This window comes from Pongo pygmaeus, chromosome 10, assembly GCF_028885625.2.
Source record: "Pongo pygmaeus isolate AG05252 chromosome 10, NHGRI_mPonPyg2-v2.0_pri, whole genome shotgun sequence".
Lineage (NCBI taxonomy): Eukaryota > Metazoa > Chordata > Mammalia > Primates > Hominidae > Pongo > Pongo pygmaeus.
Window position 1 is genome coordinate 62,936,661 of NC_072383.2, and position 18,783 is coordinate 62,955,443.

Here is an 18,783-nt window from a genome sequence, read left to right on the forward strand (position 1 = left end):
CTCCGAAGGGGATTTTTATTTGACATCTGACAAAATTTATTTTCATGTTCCTCTAGAAGAATAAGACTAAATTTTTTTAAAAAGAGAGTATGCCATCGATGATTTTAAAACACTATAAAGCTACCACTATCACAATAGTAAAATAAAGAGTAATCTCTAAACACACCCTATGTGTAGAAAAACTTAATGTGAAATAAACAGCATATCTTGAATCAATTCAACTCTCATGTAAAAAAGTTAATGATTCAAAAATAATTCAGGTTAGAGCCTTATTTCATAATATTCCAAAAATAAATTTTTATAAAATGCTAGATGCATATGAAAGTTATAACTTAACTGCTCTCTGGAATAGGAATTAGTATCAAAACACAAATGCAGTGGAAAAAATTGCAAAGGAAAAGATAGGTTTGACCACATAGGATTTTAAAGCCTCTGCATATTCTCCCCCAAAATAAAATAAAATATAAATGTTAAATTGAAAAAAATGCAATAAGTGGTAAATATACCTAATATACAACAAGCTTTGCAGATCAGTAGGAAGAACACTATTATCTCAATATAAAAATGAGCATGGTACACATTTTTCGTGGTCTAATAGATACAAGAAAATATTTTCTACCTTAATAGGAATAAAAAATACCAAAAGAAGACTGTGATGAATGACTTTTTACTTTTTCTTTCTTTTATCTTTTTTGAGACTGACTTTTTTCTTTTTTGCTCTGTTGCCTTGGCTGGAGTGCAGTGGTGCAATCATAGCTCACTGCAGCCTCCACCTCCCCAGCTCAAACAACCCTCCTGCCTCAGCCTCCTGAGCATCTGGGACTATGGGCATGTGCGATCACACCTGGCTAATTTTTTTTATTTTTTGTAGAGACAGTCTCGCTATGTTGCCCAGGCCGGTCTTGAACTCCTGGGCACAAGGAATCCTCCCCCCTCAGCCCCCCAAAATGTTGGGATTATAGGTGTGAGTCACCACACCTGGCCTGACTTTTCACTATTTGAGCCACTAAAGTAGTTAATGTGATTAATAACCTATGTTGATGGGATTACAGTAAGCCAAGCATTCTCCCTATTGCTTAACCAGGGTAAAAATGGGTATGATAACCTTTACAGAAAGTAATTTGGCATTTTGGCAATTTGTTTTAAGAATCTTTAAAAAGCTCATAGTTCCTATCATTTGACACAATAATTCAACTTTTAGGAATCGATTTTAACAAAATAATGAGATAAGCACCAAGATTTTGGTATGCACATTAATCCAACAATTACTTTCTGAATACCTGTTCTGTGCTGGGCCCTGGGGTGGAGCCACAGTGAACAAAAAAACAGGGCTCCTATGTGCGTGGAAGTTACCATTCATTAGTTTAAAAAAATGTTGTGATATTGCTATATTCAAACTCTAAAAACAACATCATTAACAAATAAGGGAATGTGTATGCAAATTATGGTATATCCATAAAATAGAATATTGTAAGAGCATTAAAAACAACTTTTGAAAAAATCCATCATGACATAGGAAATGGTTATGTTAAGAGGTTAAAAGCAAAAAATAAATCATGATGCAAAACCAAATATATATTATCGCAAATATGTAAAAATTCAGAGAAAAAAGATGAGAAGGAAATACATTAGGATGTTAAGTGATCTCTGTATATTTCTAAAAGTCAGAAATCCCGGGCTCTAGTCTCGACCCTACTGCTTATTACTATCCTAATATTTGACTTTGGGCAAGTCAGTCAAATCTCCTAAGTCTTAATTTTTTAATTTAGAAAATAGAGCTGCAATTCTGGATTTGACTCACTCCCAGCATTCAGATTAGATAATGCAAGAGTGAGTCTGTTGTAAGCTGAAAAGCTTGAAACAAATATCACATACTATTATTTTCTTAGCAAAGAAGGATGATGAAACGTTGAACCCCTTTCTCTCACTTTTCCATGTCTCTTCTCTCCTTCAAATTCTAATTTAATACAATGCTAACTTTTGGGGAATTTTCTTGACTTATCCCATTTGCCCCCCAATCACTTACTTTGTATCCTTGCCACATTTTTGTGTATCTCATTAATCCATACATTGGTCAAATATATCTCACCAGATGTGTTTCTTTCTCTTTTTTTTTCTTTAAAAAGTCTTGAATCATTTATGAACTTAGTGTGGGCTGGGCTGGGGCTATTCTGAATCTTTAGAAAATTAAATAACCATCATTTCTTCACTCCCATCTTAATCCTTTGCCCAAAGAGTAACAATTGAACTGTCCTAAAATCAACAGATCTCTTCAGGAAAACATTTCATAACCTCTCTGATGTAGGACATTTGCATCTTAAATATTCTCATCATCATTACATTTTAAGTGTAAACCTTTCCTCAGGCAAAGACCACCCACCTGATGCCTTGTGAGGCACTGTTCCCAGCAGAGGGACATTGACGGTTGGATCTGCCATGATGCCTTTATCCAGGGAGCGCAAGGACAGGAATTCGTAGAAGTATTCTGCCTACAACCAAAGGCACTGACAATTAGCAACATGGAAACCACAGAGAGGGAGAAGGCACCACCGAATTCATCGTCCATCTGATGGGGCAGAGATCATTTTCATTACAGGAACTCTGGAGCACACAGCATCCAAGATACTGGGTAGGCACAACTCACCCTTCTGTGTTAGACTCTGGAGAGAAGTGATCCCTAAAAACATTAAAAACAGCCACGATAGTTAATCTGTTTTTGTTTGTTTGTTTTTTGAGACAGAGTCTTGCTCTGTTGCCCAGGCTGGAGTGCAGTGGTGCAATAGCTCACTGCAACCTCTGCCTCCCAGGTTCAAGCGATTCTCCTGCCTCAGCCTCCTGAGTAGCTGGGATTACAGGCATGCACCACCACGCCCTGCTAATTTTTGTATTTTTAGTAGAGACAGGGTTTCACCATGTTGCCAGGGTCTGTCTTGAACTTCTGACCTCAAGTCATCTGCCTGCCTTGGCCTCCCAAAGTGCTGGGATTACAGGCTTTAGCTACTATGCCCACCCAGTAATCTTTTAACTTAAATGATATTAATTGCTGTCTTTTTAAAAGATTGAGAAAAAAAAATTCTCTTAGGGAAATAGGTGATGTCAAACCAGTCATTGACTGGAATCCATCTCAGCTATTTTAGTCATTCTTTAATACTCCTAATTCTAAATTCTGAAGTGAGTCTTTTGATCAGAATTTGGAGAGTTGTAATGAAGTCCCAAATTCCATGATCTTGCTGTTAACATTTATTTTTTACTCTCCTTCCCTTTGAAAGGTTTATATTTAATGCCTCAATTTAATTGTAGAGAGAAAAGCCAAAAGATGCAAAAACCACCATCACAATAAGACAAGCCATAAACCTTTGCATTGTAAACATTTTCATTTACCCACTAAGTCTAGTTGAGAAAATGATTCCTGCTACTCAAATGGCCATGAATACTGAAAGTAATGATGCATAATCTCACTATAGAGCTTTAATGCTTAATGGATTCCCAACTGGATTATTAAAAGGGTTTGTGAAGGCCAAGCACGGTGGCTTACACCTGTAATCCCAGCACTTTGGGAGGCTGAGGCGGGTGGATCCCTTGAGGTCAGGAGTTCGAGACCAGCCTGGCCAACATGGTGAAACCCCGTCTCTACTAAAAATACAAATCTTAGCTGGGCATGGTGGTGGGTGCCTGTAGTCCCACCTACTTGGGAGGCTGAGGCAGGAGAATTGCTTGAACCCAGGAGGTGGAGGCTGCAGTGAGCCAAGATAGCACCATTGCACTCCAGCCTGGGCAACAGAGCAAGACTCCATCTCAAAAAAAAAAAAAAAAAAAAAAAAAAAAAGTGAAAGAGAGGCATTACTAGAGATGCTATAGACATTTAAGCAAGAAAAGGGAATATTGCCATCAACGTTACACCAATAAATTCAATGACTTTGATAAAATGAACTCCTTGAGAAACACAAATGAACAAATCTGACAAGAAATAGAAAGTTTGAATAGCCTTATGTCTGTTAAGGAAATTATATTCAAAATTGTAAAACCCTCCTCCAAAAAAAATTCCAGGGTCAAATGGCTTCCCTGGTGAATTCTCACAAACATTAAGGAAGAAATAATGCCAACATTACAGAAATTTATAAGCATTGGAGATTGTTATTATTATCATCAATACTGTTTTCAAAAGTCTCCTCCCTCAGTTATCAGCTTCTAGCTTGAACCTGGGAGGCAGAGGTTGTCATGAGCTGAGAACATGCCACTGCACTCCAGCCTGGGTGACAGAGTGAGACTCTGTCTCAAAAAAAAAAAAAAGCGGGAGGAGAGTTGTGATGATAACAATATGTTCTTGCTTAGAAATAAAGAACAATCAATAAATAGCACCAGTGCTAACATGAGAGTTAGGCAAGTTGAGTGGTTCTGCAGTTACCTGTAGAGACATCCAGAATTACATTAATTTAATGTAATGAATTAAATTAATTAATTAATTAATTTTTTGCATTCTATCCATTCAGTTCCACACCCAGAACTACATTAATTCAAGGTAATTAATTAAAGATATTAATTAATTTTTGCATTCTATCCATTAATTAATTAAATTACGTTAACATGGGCTAGAAGGAGGTTAAAAAAGAATATGACCCTACAAGCAATATAAAATTTATTTTACAACATGAAAGATATTAAGAGATACATGGTAGACATTCAAACAATTTGCTGCTTTAACTCACAGTATCACATGCAGCAGGCATTAAGGACTTCACATGAGGATAATAATGCCAAGGGGTAGTCTCAGATGCTGTGGGAACTTGTCTATACTTGAAATTAATTGAGAAACACTTCCTGGTTTCACTAAGCCAAAAGGAGAACCTTCATGGACCAAATTCCCACTGCATCCCCTCCGGTGAGTTGTGCTCAAGGTTCCAAAAGACCACTGTGAACAGTTCCCTGGGTGGGTAACAACATTGTTTAAATTAATTTATAAAATTGATTCACTAGGATGGCCCTGAGGATAAACGGTCATAAGGCAGGTAATTCTTACCCTGTTTAAGGGAAGGCAGAGGTTTATAAGAAGTCTGATGAAAGGAGTGTTGTCAGGAAAGGTAATTCAATTTGGAATGAATTCCTTTGAAAGAGAGAACAGTATTTCTGTCCCTGCAGGAAAACCAATGACTATTAAAAGTGGATTTGTTTTCATGAATCCAGGTGTTTTAAATGACTTCTAACCACCTGCACTTCCCTCTACATTTTACTAGATAATATATATCATTTAACATATTGTTCTGAAACGTATTTTATTTGGCACTATGAAAGGATTTAGTGATAGATGCCCTTATAATGAATAACATTTGAATTATGTCTATTACTAAGTAAGTAACAACAATCACACAATAAACTTGGGTGTAAGGCACCCTATGTGCCAAAATATTCTAAAGACTTTATTAACAGTACATATAATGATGGAAAAGAACTGAATGGATAGAATGCAAAAACTTTGAAATTAAAAGGTCAAATACCATATAAGTTATCATTTGCTACCCCATAATTATATCTTTGAGCTTTGTCACATTATAAATTAAATATACCTTTCTATGTGTGATATATTTAAAAATTACATTTGTAAAACTACAATAATTTTAACAAATACAATTTAATTTAAAAAATAAACTTTTAGTTAATAAGAAAATCTAGACACCAAGATTAAAACAATGATTGTGTAGAATTGATGGTGATTTTTTTCCTTTTCTCTCTTTTTCAGATTTTCTATATGTGAATTTATATCTTTTCTTGAAATAAGTGCATTTATTTTTTTTTAAAAAAAGCATTAATCATGTACCCTCCTTTCAGTTCTGTGGCTGATGATTCTTTTTCCATAATTCTCTGATCATAGATAAAATATTCTTCTTGAACATCTATTTAATGTGGCTGTGTTTATACAACATTTTTATTTAAATCTCTTGCATGTCTCCTTGAAGTCCAGCAATTCGCATAAAATAGCTTCTGAACGTCTGTTACAAAAAGTTTTGATGATGTTCAAAGAATATGGAACTGAAAAAATTCCATTCGGAGGCCAGAAACATAACTTCACAGAGCCTTCAGGTATGACCACAGAAGGTAGGCTGAGAAGCATGGAATCTGTTATACTTAGCATCAGAGAGTTGATGATGAGCAGTGGCACGACTGCTCCACATGATGCAGCTAGGCTTAATAGATTTCTCTGGACACCCAATACTCTGATCTAATCAATAACACACTTTACACAAAAGTGTCTCTTTTATTTCTTTGAGAATCAGTAAACGTTTGTCTTATTCTAATAAGACTGTATCATAAGGCAGGAACTGGTTTCTTTCTTGGATCTTATCAGCAAAAGGCAGTTACCAGAGTAAATCGTTTTCTTTCTTGCTGAAGATGATAACTAACGGTAAATGAATCTCTGAAACGTAATTTCCTGGATACTTGGTATATTTCTTTTAAAAAGATTTTGTCTGTGGTTTTCATTGCCTCTTTAAAAATTCTAACTTCACACTGGGAAGTTTTAAGATAAAAAAACAAAAAAAGAAAAGAAGCAAAAAGAAAAATTTTAACTTGAAAATCATTTAGAAATTAACTAACCTTTTATCTCTGATGTTGACACTAACTTCTTTCAAAGTTTTACTTTGCCATTGTAAAGAAATCTAAAACCATCAATACTGTAAAAATATTTCTACAAATATAGTATTATGAACTACAGAGTAAATATATCCTTCATTTAACCTAAGGGCTTAAATTAAAAGCCACAGGAAATGACTGATGAACAATATATTTATGCCATACTCTAACTTCTAGACAGGACTTTCTGTTTTTACTTTATTTATAATAAATATTCTTAGACCCAACTCTCTCCATTGGAAAAACTTATTCGAGAGCAAATAAAATCTAAATTCTATGCCAAAGAGAACAGATAACTAGCTTTAAAGTTTGAGAACAATTTCCACAAATTGTAGATTTATTATTTAGATAAAAGGAACTCAGAGCATAAACAGTAATAGAGAAATGGTATACTGGAGAGCCTAAAACCTCTATTAGGAAAAAGTACATTTTGTTCTATTTAATGACACTAGAGGAAACTCAGGTAAAGGCAAACAGAGTAATTATTTGGGAAACACATGAAAAGGTTGCTTTGTATTCAAACAAAGAATGGGTCTATTCAGGAGAATAATTCACTGGCCTGGTTTGCCATGCAGTAAATTTTCTTTTCATGGAGAAGCATAAAAGACACCCAAATATTATCAAGAGAGGAGTGCTGGAGGTCATTTAACTTGCTTCCAATGGACTTGGCTGAATATTAGGATTGTTCCTTCCAGATGAGATGAAGACATCATTTAAACAGCAAAATGGGACAACTCATAAGGCCTTTGTTCTGACACTCCTTTTGGGGTAGACATAGAGAAAGGAAGCAGAGAATTGCATTAACCATTGAGTGGAATGAAGAGAATCCAGTATTTCTCTTCTACCTTTGAAGTTCTATGTTTATGGTGTGTACTTAATCTAATAAGCACAATAATTGCAGGAACTTCTGAGTTAAGAATCAAAGATCTTTCACAAAACCAAGGACTTCAAACCTCTTTTAACCCATATATCATGATGCTGACCTAAGTGCTCATGGAAGAACATTAAAACAATAAAGTTATCATCTTTGTTCTAAAGAAGGTTTCAGGCATTTATAGATACAAAACACACAAAAGCCATAAGGTTTGAAAATTTTCATATAATTTTTGTTGAATGTTTGTTATACTGCAGTTACTGTTTATTTAATTGTCACAACAGCCTATTATTGTTACAGCATACAAGTGAATTCAGATTCGCAGATTCACTGTGAATTCAGATAGCAGATTCACTGGGTATGAGAGGTACTAAAGACATATAAAATAGATCCTACGCTGTATGTGAAGGGCCAGAAAAAATCTAAAATAAGCAAGAAAGGAAAATAGTTCAATGTTAAAGACCCAAACAAAACGAATAAGCATGCCCAATGATTAAAATAATCTGAATATCTAGAGCAAAAATTGCCAGATCTCACATTCTTCCTCAGAATTCTTCTTGTTACCTCTGCAAAATTTCATCCTTCAAACTCAAAGCTCATTATCGTTAGACTCTGTGACACTCTTCTGATTCTCATATCACTTCTTGATTTTCCTGTGTTTCCTCATTAACTCTCCTCTCAGCTCATAATCATATGAAATCACTAAGACTCTTTTTATATTGTCATGAAACTCAGGTATTTTCATAGATTGAACCATTTCCCTGTAGACAGCGGTGCTCAACATGAACCATTCACATCCTTCTTCCAAAGCGCAGACTCTTCTTGCCGTCTGCCTCATGCCCATGCTCATGTTCATGGAGCCTGGTTCATTATCTTCCAAAATCAGCTTCCCCACTTGATTTCTCTTTTCTTTTCTTTTCTTTCCTTTCCTCTTTTCCCTATCCCTTTTCCTTTTCCTTTTCCTTTCCTTTCCTTTCCTCTCCTCTTTTCTCTTTTCTTTTCTTTTTTTTGCACCTCACTCTTGCCCAGGCTGGGATGCAGTAGCACGATCATGGCTCACTGTAGCCTCAACCTCCTGGGCTGAAGCCATCCTCCCATCTCACCCCTCCAAGTAGCTGGAATTACAGGCATGATCCACTGTGCCTAGACCCACTTAATTTCTTTTTAGCTGCCAACAGTCTTGTTATTGTTTCAACTAACAAAGATACTGAATCTCAGGGTTATTGCTGTTTCTTACCTCTATCTCATGTCCCCGCAGAAAGACACCAAAATCTTATCCTTTCTTCTTTTATATCTTATGATTCTGTACCTTCCTTTCAACCCCACCACTTCCACCTGAATCCAGCATTTATTTCCTCATATTGGCATTTTTATAACATTCTTTGAAATATTCTTTTTGCCTTTCTCTTTAAAAGTGGCCAATACATCAAATTAAACCACCACTTTTGCCATGTTACAATCCTTTCCTGTCCCTGCTTATGGCTGGGATAAGGCCTTCAGCCTGTTAGGTGTCTCCACAGCCTGGTTCCTTTATCTTTTTATCTCTCACTACTCCCCAACAGGCATCATCTTCTGGAGCTCACTGGCCCGAGGTGATACCATAGCCATGCCTATATTCCAGTGATTTAACCTCTACTGACCTTCAATAGGACTTAAACCAGCTTGGCCCTTAAACATCTACCACTATGTATTATTATTTAACTTTTCATATGTTTATATCTTGTATTCTTATCTAAATGTTGGATTCCTTGTGGCTAAGAATGGGACTACATATTTTTTCCAATGGTCTACTGGAGACTCACTCAGCATTGTGCACAGCAAGGCATTTGAAAAATATTTGCTGAATAAGTGAATGAATGACCTACTGAGAAGCATCCAGAAGTGTAAACCCGGTGCGTTCCAGAACACATTGTTGTGGTAAAACGGCATTAGCCTCTGATTCTAGTGACAGGCAGCAGCTTTTCTGTTTGGCAATTGCTAAGTTACTTTTATGGGCTAAAAACTTCTCTCTTACTTTTCTGTGTGGTCAGTCATTGCAGCCCACAATTGAGAATACAGAACACTTTTGAAAAAAAGAACAATCAAACACTGACATTTGTTATCTACCCGATCTGTGTGTAGTTTATAATTGTTTTATGCTTGTTCTGGCACAAACCTTTGGCAATGAGGCTCCCAGAAAGAATGTAAAGAGATAATGTAAATGAGGTCCTGTTCTGACACAAGACTTTGCCCGAGGCTCTTCTGGTTTATATTTCCCTCTTGGGTTTCCAGTCACTTTGCCTTCTACAAATTACAGGATGTAATTGTGCTATCACTGGGAAACTGTGAAATACAGATTGAGTATCCCTTATCCAAAATGCTTGGGACCAGAAGTGTTTTGGATTTTAGATTTTTTTCAAATTTTGGAATATTTGAATATATATAATAAGATATTTTGGGGATGGGATGCAAGTCTAAACACAAAATTCATCCATGTTTCATATACACCTTATAGGCTGAAGGTAGTTGTATATAATATTTTAAATAATTTTGTGATTAGTCACATGAAGTCAGGTGTGGAATTTTCCACTTGTGGTGTCATGTTGGCCATTAAAAGTTTCAGATTTTGGAGCATTTCAGATTTTGGATTAGGAATGCTCAACCTATATCAACAATGACTATTTTTCCCTGCCTCCTTTTGAAACTAGCTCTTAGAAGAACTTGTTTCAAAAGGAAAAGGGAAAGCACCTTCTCATGTAGAGTAGCTATTTATTTTACTGATCATGGCTTAAACAGGCAATGGAAGAAACATTGCCTGAAGAGAAAATCTCAATTAGCCAACTTCTTCTGTTCTAGTCATTGTTTTTATACACACTAGACTAGACCACAGCCAGTGGGCTGGACTGAGGGAGTGAGGTTATTGGAATATAATGGTGATATTAAAACTTGAAGTTCAAATAAACACATCCAGGACTATGAGAGTTTTGTAAACTAAAACTGGCAGGAGATCACAGTTTGGCTTCACATGAATCTGAAATTTCTAAGACATTTTCCATTTTTTCCTCCTAGGGTTTGGAATCACCACTGTTCATGCAAACCAGAAACAGACCTGGCTATCTGACAAATCATTGGCTAGTCACTCTCTTTCAAGATGTCTAAAGATAGAGAAGCAACAGCGGGCTATATTGCTATTTTGTATTAAATAAAACCGACAGTGAAGGTTTTTTATTTTATTTTTTGAGGAAGGGGTGACAGAAAAGTAGAAAAGCAAAGCATTGGGAAATGGAAAACACTTTGTTCAGCTCATCTAAAAATTGAAAAAAATAAGGTATTGGTATACATATAAAGTAGTCTTTAAACCAAATTTAGCCCTGTTCAGCACACTGCTTTCACTGGTTTGCCAAAATTTATAATGGAAAGGGTGGTGTAGGCAGCAGTGGGGCTTCTGAAAACTTCTGTTCCCCTTGAGCTTCCAGGACAAGTGCCTCCTCCTCACAGTAAGCCTGCTCCAACTCAAGCAGTACCAAAGTCCTGGGTCGATGCCAACCTAAAAATTGGGTATGGGGAGGAAGGAAGCATTAGGCAACTATGGTGAGGTAAGATAAAGGACTGAGGAAAGAAAATGTCATTACAAGTGGTGTGGTTGACACTGTGGGGACCAGGGTCAGTCTAAACAGGAGGTGTGGAAAAAGAAACAGCGTGGAGAAACTTGAGAGCACAATGACACATTTCTGTTAGATGCTAAGGCAAGATGATGATTCCAGAGCACGGAGGTGCCCAGAAGCAGCAGTGTGTGTTCAGGTACTTGGGAGAAGAAGGGAGAGGGAGACAGTTCTGGAAAGGGAAAAGGAATCTCTTTCCTAGTTTTTCTTTTTTTTTTTTTTTTTTAATCTCATCTCAAGGATTACATTTGAGTATTTCTTTTCTTAAAGCTTCAGAAGCAGTCATTGAGTATTCATCTGTATGAAGGGAAATGATAATTGTACTAAGAACTATTTCTTTACTAATAATTTTTTTTAAACCTGAGCAATTGGCTGGGCATGATGGCTCACACCTGTAATCCCAGCACTTTGGGAGGCCGAGGCAGTGGATCATGAGGTCAGGAGTTCGAGACCAGCTTGCCCAACATAGTGAAACCCCATCTCTACTAAAACTAATAATGAAAAAAAAATAGCTGGGCATGGTGGTGCACACCTGTAATCCCAGCTACTCTGGAGGCTGAGGCAGGAGAACTGCTTAAACCTGGGAGGCAGAGGTTGCTGTGAGCCAAGATCGTGCCACTGCACTCCAGCCTGGGTGACAGAGTGAGAGTCCATCTCGGGGGAAAAAATAAAACAAAACAAAAAAAATCCTGAGCAATTACCCTCACACCTTATGCAGTACATTTGTTCTTCATCAATATCTCATTCCCTTGTTCTCTCCTTCATACATTTCACATGGTGGTATATTTCAGCAAATCAAAATTTTTAAGACAGAATGATATTTACAAAGTGTACATAAAAACTTGAGTAGCACATATTAGTAACTCAAAGAGGCAAAATTAATGTTCCATTTCTTTCACAGTTCTTTAAAATGCATAGTTACCTCCAGGGGTGTATATTTATTTCATTCTATTAATAAAAAGTAAATGTCAAAATTTTAAACTTGAAATATAAGAAGATATATTCAGTGATGACTTCCAAAATATTTTAAATTAGATCATATTTTTCTTAGTTTAGCTCTAGGTAGTTTTCTTAAATTCTTTAGTATTTTTTCATTGAATCCACATGGACAGTATTAACTTATTTTTTGATTAAAAAAAAAGGAGGAAAGAAAACACAGACTTTCCCCCTTAGCTTAATGTTTTGAAAAAATGCATTAGATACTTTTTTAAAGGTTATGAGAAGTGCCTTAATTTGACATTTTTGTTCAAGTAATTGCAATTGCATATTTCAGAATACTATATTACAAGGTATCTTCTAATGAGCAGTTTGTTCCGTTCCTACCTAAGAGTCAAACAGGAAAAAAAAAAAAAAAAAAAAAAGTCTGTAACCTCTTGGTTACAGATTTTCAAAGTCCAAAACTACTCTTACCAAGGAAGATTTTAAGAACAGTCATGTATTCGATAAGTTTTATTTTACACTTTAGAAAAAGTCATTGCCTAGAAGATATAACATACTTGGCTCTTTTAATTTTTTTCTAAGCTCTTCTAGTCATTTGCTATTTAAAAGTTGTTACTCATACGTGCATTATTCATTCTGTTTAAGAAAAAGAGAAACTAAGGCAGAATTGAAAATTTCCTGAGGAGCACTGATGATGACAAGCCATAATCTGAGGACTAACTAAATCTATATGGCCAACTTCAATTGTCCTCCCAATCCCCAAGAAATTCTTGTAAACATCATTAGTCTCTCCCTTCTTGTACACACGACAGTTTCATAGTTTCCCCCAGGTATGGTGTCCCATTCCTGCTATCTTCTCTCAACTGATGTCAATATCCACAAAGAAAACAGAGATTACTATATACGAATCCTTTCAACATCCCCCCCATCTGTCTACAAATAGTCTAATATCCAATCCTGGTTCCTTTCCATATCCTCTGAGACTGGCCCCATCATTTATGCCATCTGTGCACATGTAAGTATACTAATGTGATGAAAAGATTAAAAACTCTGTCTCTACCATCATTATCATGCTTTTAAAAGAGTCTATAACCATGGCCTCAGTTTTCTTGCCCATCAGTCTTTACTACAGGATGGTTTTTGCCCCAGTCACTATTAAAATTTCTCATAAAAGGTTACTGATGATTTCCAAGTTGCTAAGTCCAATGAGCCCTTTCCCATCTCTATCTCTATTATCTTCTATGAAATTTTTTAATGACAATTAACTTCTCCTTCTCTTCTTTTTTGATGTATACATAGCAACTCTCTCTGAGTTTTCCTTCTCCAATCACTTTCTCTAGTCATCTTCACATGCTCTTCTCTCTATAATTGCACCTCAAAAAAAAAAAAAAAAGAGTTCTGAATGTGGGTCTATGTATCCTTAGAGAACGCATAGCTTCGATGTTCATATGCATATGAATATTTTTCTGGGGGGGAGCAGATTCTAGCTTTCATCACATTCTCAAAAGAATCTATGACTCAAAAAAGTTAAGAACCATTGTCTTAAATGTTGATGTTCCCAGGAAACAACTACTAGTCTGCTCTTCTGGCTTATGCTCTCTTTTTGGGGATATCTTATCTATTTCTATGACTTCAAATTACACCTACATTTCATTAGCCTCCAAGATTTTTATCTCCAGTTTTCACCCTTCTCCTAATCTCTAGATTCATATTGACAACTGTCTACCAGATATCTCCCTTTGGACTTAACATTGGAAAGATAATGGACAAACTCATTATCTTCCCAATGAGGCTGTTCATTTGTATTCCTTAAGAAAGCATAATATACTTATTACCGAAGACATAAACTTGGCAGTTTTTCTTAGACTCCAAACTTCTTTCTTACCAACTACCTCCACAAATTCTCATTGATTTCTCAGCTTGATTCCCATCTTTTCCTTCCTAATATTACGACCAAAATTCAGACATTTCTCCCTCATGCTCCTAACCTACCTCCCTGGTAACTCATGCCCTACAGATTTATTCCCTCAATCGGCACCATCATCCAATTTTTCTTCTTAAATGCCAACTGGAATATATCACTGCTTCTACTTAACACCCTTAATGGTTTCTATTACAATGAAGACTTTGGCTAGCTACAACTTTCTCTCTAGCTCTGCCCACCAGCCTCTTCTCCCACATCCTGCCTCACAGGTCTTTGATCTGGCCATAGCAAGCTTCAAGTTAACTGAGCCACCAGCCTCTGTCACGAATCTTATTTCATACTCTATGCCTGGAGTATCCACTCCCTGCACTTGCCCACCAAGCAAACTTTGACTTACCTCTCCAAGCTTGGATGAAATGTCATCTCTTCGGTAAAACTGCCCTTGCTACAGATGCTTCTTTCCTGTCCCCTTTTCCTCATCTTTATACTATTGTACTTACAGTAAAAATCTATTTTCTTGTCTCTTCCCCCGGCCCCTACCCCAGTTAAATTCTCCTCATTGGAAGGGATTTTTTCTCTTCTTATTTGAATCCTCAGTGACTAATCTATTTTTTGTGGCTGAAAAACTGTTTCTAAAAAATGAATGCAAACTTTGAGTTAAGTTAGTATAGTCTAAAAAAATAGGTAAGTCACCTTTTACCACGTCCATTCAAGGCACGAAATTTCTGACTTTCAATGAAACAGAAGCTCAAGTATACTTGCAAAGCCTTGGCTGAGAGAGGTAGACATTTGGGTCCCAGTCAACAGTCAGCGGGAAATGGGAAAAGGGGCCAACAAGGGAGACTAAGCTGGTCCAGAGCTGGCTGTTGAAGGGAGAGAGCCAACAGTCCAAATAACAATGGCCACGAGGCTGGGGAGAATGTGGGTGAAATCTGGACTAGAGTGAGACCAGCTTGGCTTGAATTCTAACTCTACTATTTACTAGCTGGCCTTGGGTACAGGCTTAGCCTTACATTCATTCAACACATATGTATGGAGTGTGCCAGGCATAAGGCATTGTGTGTGCCTGAGATGCCAAGCTGAGTCAAAACAGACCTAGTATTTGTCCTTAGGGAGCTTGCAGGCTGGAAGGGAGCTGATCAATAATCAAGTAAGTAAAAAATTAAGACTGTGATAAAGGGCTTCAGAGAAGTACATGGGGTTCTTTGAGAATGTGTACTTTGGCTTAACATGGGGGTCAGGAACAGCTTGCTTGAGAAAGGATGGCAGAACTGAGATCTGCTCAGTGAGCAGAGGTTAAACAGGTGAAGGAGGGGCAGCTTTTTAAGCAGAGGAAAGATCAGTTGCGTAAGCTGTGGGAGGACTCTGGCAAGCTTGAGGAACCCAAGGAAGCCAGTGTCTACTTTGCAGTGCTGTTGTGAGGATCAAATAATGCATGTAAAGTAGGTGCAAATGTTGGCACATTGTAAGCATTCAACAAATGCTAGTTACTATACACAGGATCAATATAAAGTCCTTTATTGGTCCAGTGTAGTAGCAGGAGTCCCTTGACAGTAGCAGTACCCATAGAAGAAAAGCAGCTTGGAGATTCCTGGGTGATGGGAGCTGGAGGGGTGTGATCAAGGGAGGGTCTCTGTAATGCATTGTGGGTATAGGGAGTAAGGTTCAGAATGAAAGCAGGGGCTGTGAAAATAGTCCAAAACAACCTTCCTTTTCTAGTTCAAGTTAGCACATATAGGCAAAATTGGAATTATCTTATTTAACTTTAAAATAAATTAGAAATGTCTTATCAAACTATTAATTTGCAGGAAATTTAAAGGATAGAGGAATAAGTTAAACTACACCACAAAGATGTAATCAGTAAAATCCAGACTATGGAAAACTCTATAGGGCAAAAACCTAGTTTCTTTCATAAAAATTTGAAGGAATGAAAAAAAGAAAGACATAGAGAGGAAATCTCCATGTATTTTCCAGTATTATGCAAGACAAGTGTTTTATATATTATATATATATTCCATATATAATATATATTATACATTATATATATTATTCCCAGTATTATACAAGGAAATCTCCATGTATTTCCCAGTATTATACAAGGCGAAACTACAGAAGAAGTCTTATTCCCTATCTTTGAGAATCTCTGATAATAATACTATTTGCCTGAACTTAGCTAATAAGAGTATCTGCTTCTGTTTAAATTAAATTCAATATTGTATCCTATATAACCAATTTCCTGTATTACAGTTTGAATAAAAAGAAATCACAGACTAGGTAAAATGGTATTGTGATTAAATTCTACTGTGTTTATATTTCCAAAAGCAAGTTTGATTTTCATAGCTCTTGCCTTTTACCCTAGGAATCCATTTCAACCAATAGCTCTGATCAAAGGTTTAAAAGTAAATTAATTCTAATTAATTAAGAACAAAATCTTTCCCAAATTGAGATACACACAAAAGAGCAAATCATTATGTCTGGCTGATCTTTCTGTGTTCATGCCTTCTTTCATTCATTCACCCAGTAAATATTTACTGAGTAGTTTCCATGTGCCAGGTTCTGTAGTAGGCACTAGGGATGCAGCAGTCAGCAAAAGAAGTAAAAACTCTTGGCCCTCATGGAGCCTACTTCTGATGTGATAAAGAAGAGGAGACACATAATTTTTAAATAAATATTTAAATGAACATATAATATATCAAGTAATGACAGGCACTATGTGGAAGACTTCAGTGGAGAAAGATGGTAGAGAATAAAATGTGGAACATATATACCATGGAATACTATGCAGCCATAAAAAAGAATGAGTTCATGTCCTTTGCAGCGACATGGATGAAGTTGGAAACCATCATTCTTAGCAAACTAACACAGGAACAGGAAACCAAACATCACATGTTCTCACTTATAAGTGGGAGCTGAACAAGAACACATGGACATAGGGAGGGGAACATCACACACTGGGGCTTGTCGGAGGGTGGGGGGCTAGGGGAAGGATAGCATTAGAGAATCCTAATGTAGATGATGGGTTGACGGGTGCAGCAAACCACCATGGCATGTGTATACCTATGTAACAAACCTGCAAGTTCTGCACATATATATATATATGTTATATATATATGTTATATATGATATATATGTTATATATGATATATATGTTATATATGTTATATATGTTATGTATGATATATGTTATATATATGTTATGTATGATATATGTTATATATGTTATATATGATATATATGTTATATATGTTATATATGTTATATATGATATATATGTTATATATGTTATATATGATATATATGTTATATATGATATATGTTATATATGTTATATATGTTATATATATGTTATATATAACATATATATACATGCATGGTAGGGGATTGCTGTTTCTGAGAGGACAGACTCGGAAGACTGTTGGGCTGGGATGTTTTACTAGAGACTGGAATAAAGTGAGAGAGCAAGCTATGCAGATATCTGGGGGAAGAGCAGAGGGAATGCTTAGTGCCAAGTCTTTCGGGTGGCAGTGTACCTGGCACATTCATAAAAATAGCGAAGAGGCCAGTGTTGCTGTATCAGAGTGGATGGGTACTATGGTTATGAGCATGCAGCTCAAGGGGAAACAATGCCTTAACCCAAGCAAAGCTGTCTGGAGATCCCAGAGGAGGAACCCGAGAAAGCGCCCATAATAACAAGATCAGTTTTAAACATCCCCTGGGGCCAGAGGAAACTCTGTAGGTGACATCAACTCCTGTCTGCCTCTTACCTCTGATCTCTCTTGTCCATGACACCTCTCCTGGAGGAGCTAGACCCTACTGAGAAGGGTCAACCATGTTGCAATCAACCAAGCTGCAGCTAAGGGAAAGGAGAATCCTAACTTTAAATAAAGGTCATAATTTTAACTACCACACAGAAGAGGAGATTTTAATTACTGGCACGAGAATAATCTTAGCACTAAAGTAATCAGAGGACATTTTATTATGTCAGGCTGACTACAGAAATCTCAGGATCTGCCTGAGCATCCATCCAAAGACCTAGAGAGAAAGTAGCCTAGTGGTAGGTTTGCAGGAGCCGCTGTGAGAAAGAGTAAAGATCGCTCTGTGTGATTACACATGATGGCATTTTGCTTCTTTGGTGCAATAATTTATGTAAGGATGTTAAGAGTAAAAGAGTGGCAGCAGATCTGCCATTTGTAATGTTAGCCAAACTCACAGTCTGTTTTTTTGTTTGTTTGTTTTTTGCCTGCTTAACACATGCCAGAATATTAGGACACACCTGAGCCCTCCTTCATTACTTTTTACTTATATTAAGTTACACCTTAGCTTTTTAATTTCTAAGAATTATTTTCTGCAAATTTTGAGTACTTGTAATTCCTGTTCCTAGATGTATACCTATTTAATGGTAATCACTCCCTTCTGAAAGCACAGCAAATGACAATATGTTACAGTCAAAATAAATGGTTATAAAACAAATGAGAGCAGACACTATAGTTAGTCAAGCTGATTCATTAAAAAAATACATACACACACACAGACACATTAAACTTGAATCAACTGTCATCTTTTAGTGATGACTGTTGATCTGATGTGATGAGAGAAAGTTCCCGCACGTGGATAGGTGGTTCGGCTCCTGGATGGTCTGGAACATCGTTAACTCATACAGACTGATTCTGGCCCCGGTTCAAACTTCTAAGCCTTTGTTCTTGAGGCTCAGAGGATGGCTTTGAAGTTCAGGATAAAGCTCTTCTAACACACCATTACCAAAGAATAACCTTTTGATTATG

At 36.6% G+C, this 18,783-nt stretch overlaps 1 protein-coding gene across 1 annotated transcript in view; it reads right to left on the bottom strand.

The window, feature by feature from the left end:
- The window catches only part of WIF1 (WNT inhibitory factor 1), a 71,281-nt gene that overhangs the window by 24,722 nt on the left and 27,776 nt on the right, over positions 1 to 18,783 (bottom strand). Inside the window, exon 3 of the mRNA XM_054442091.2 lies at positions 2,381 to 2,489. Coding sequence (XP_054298066.1) covers positions 2,381 to 2,489 — 109 coding nt within the window. The remainder of the gene's footprint in view (positions 1 to 2,380; positions 2,490 to 18,783) is intronic.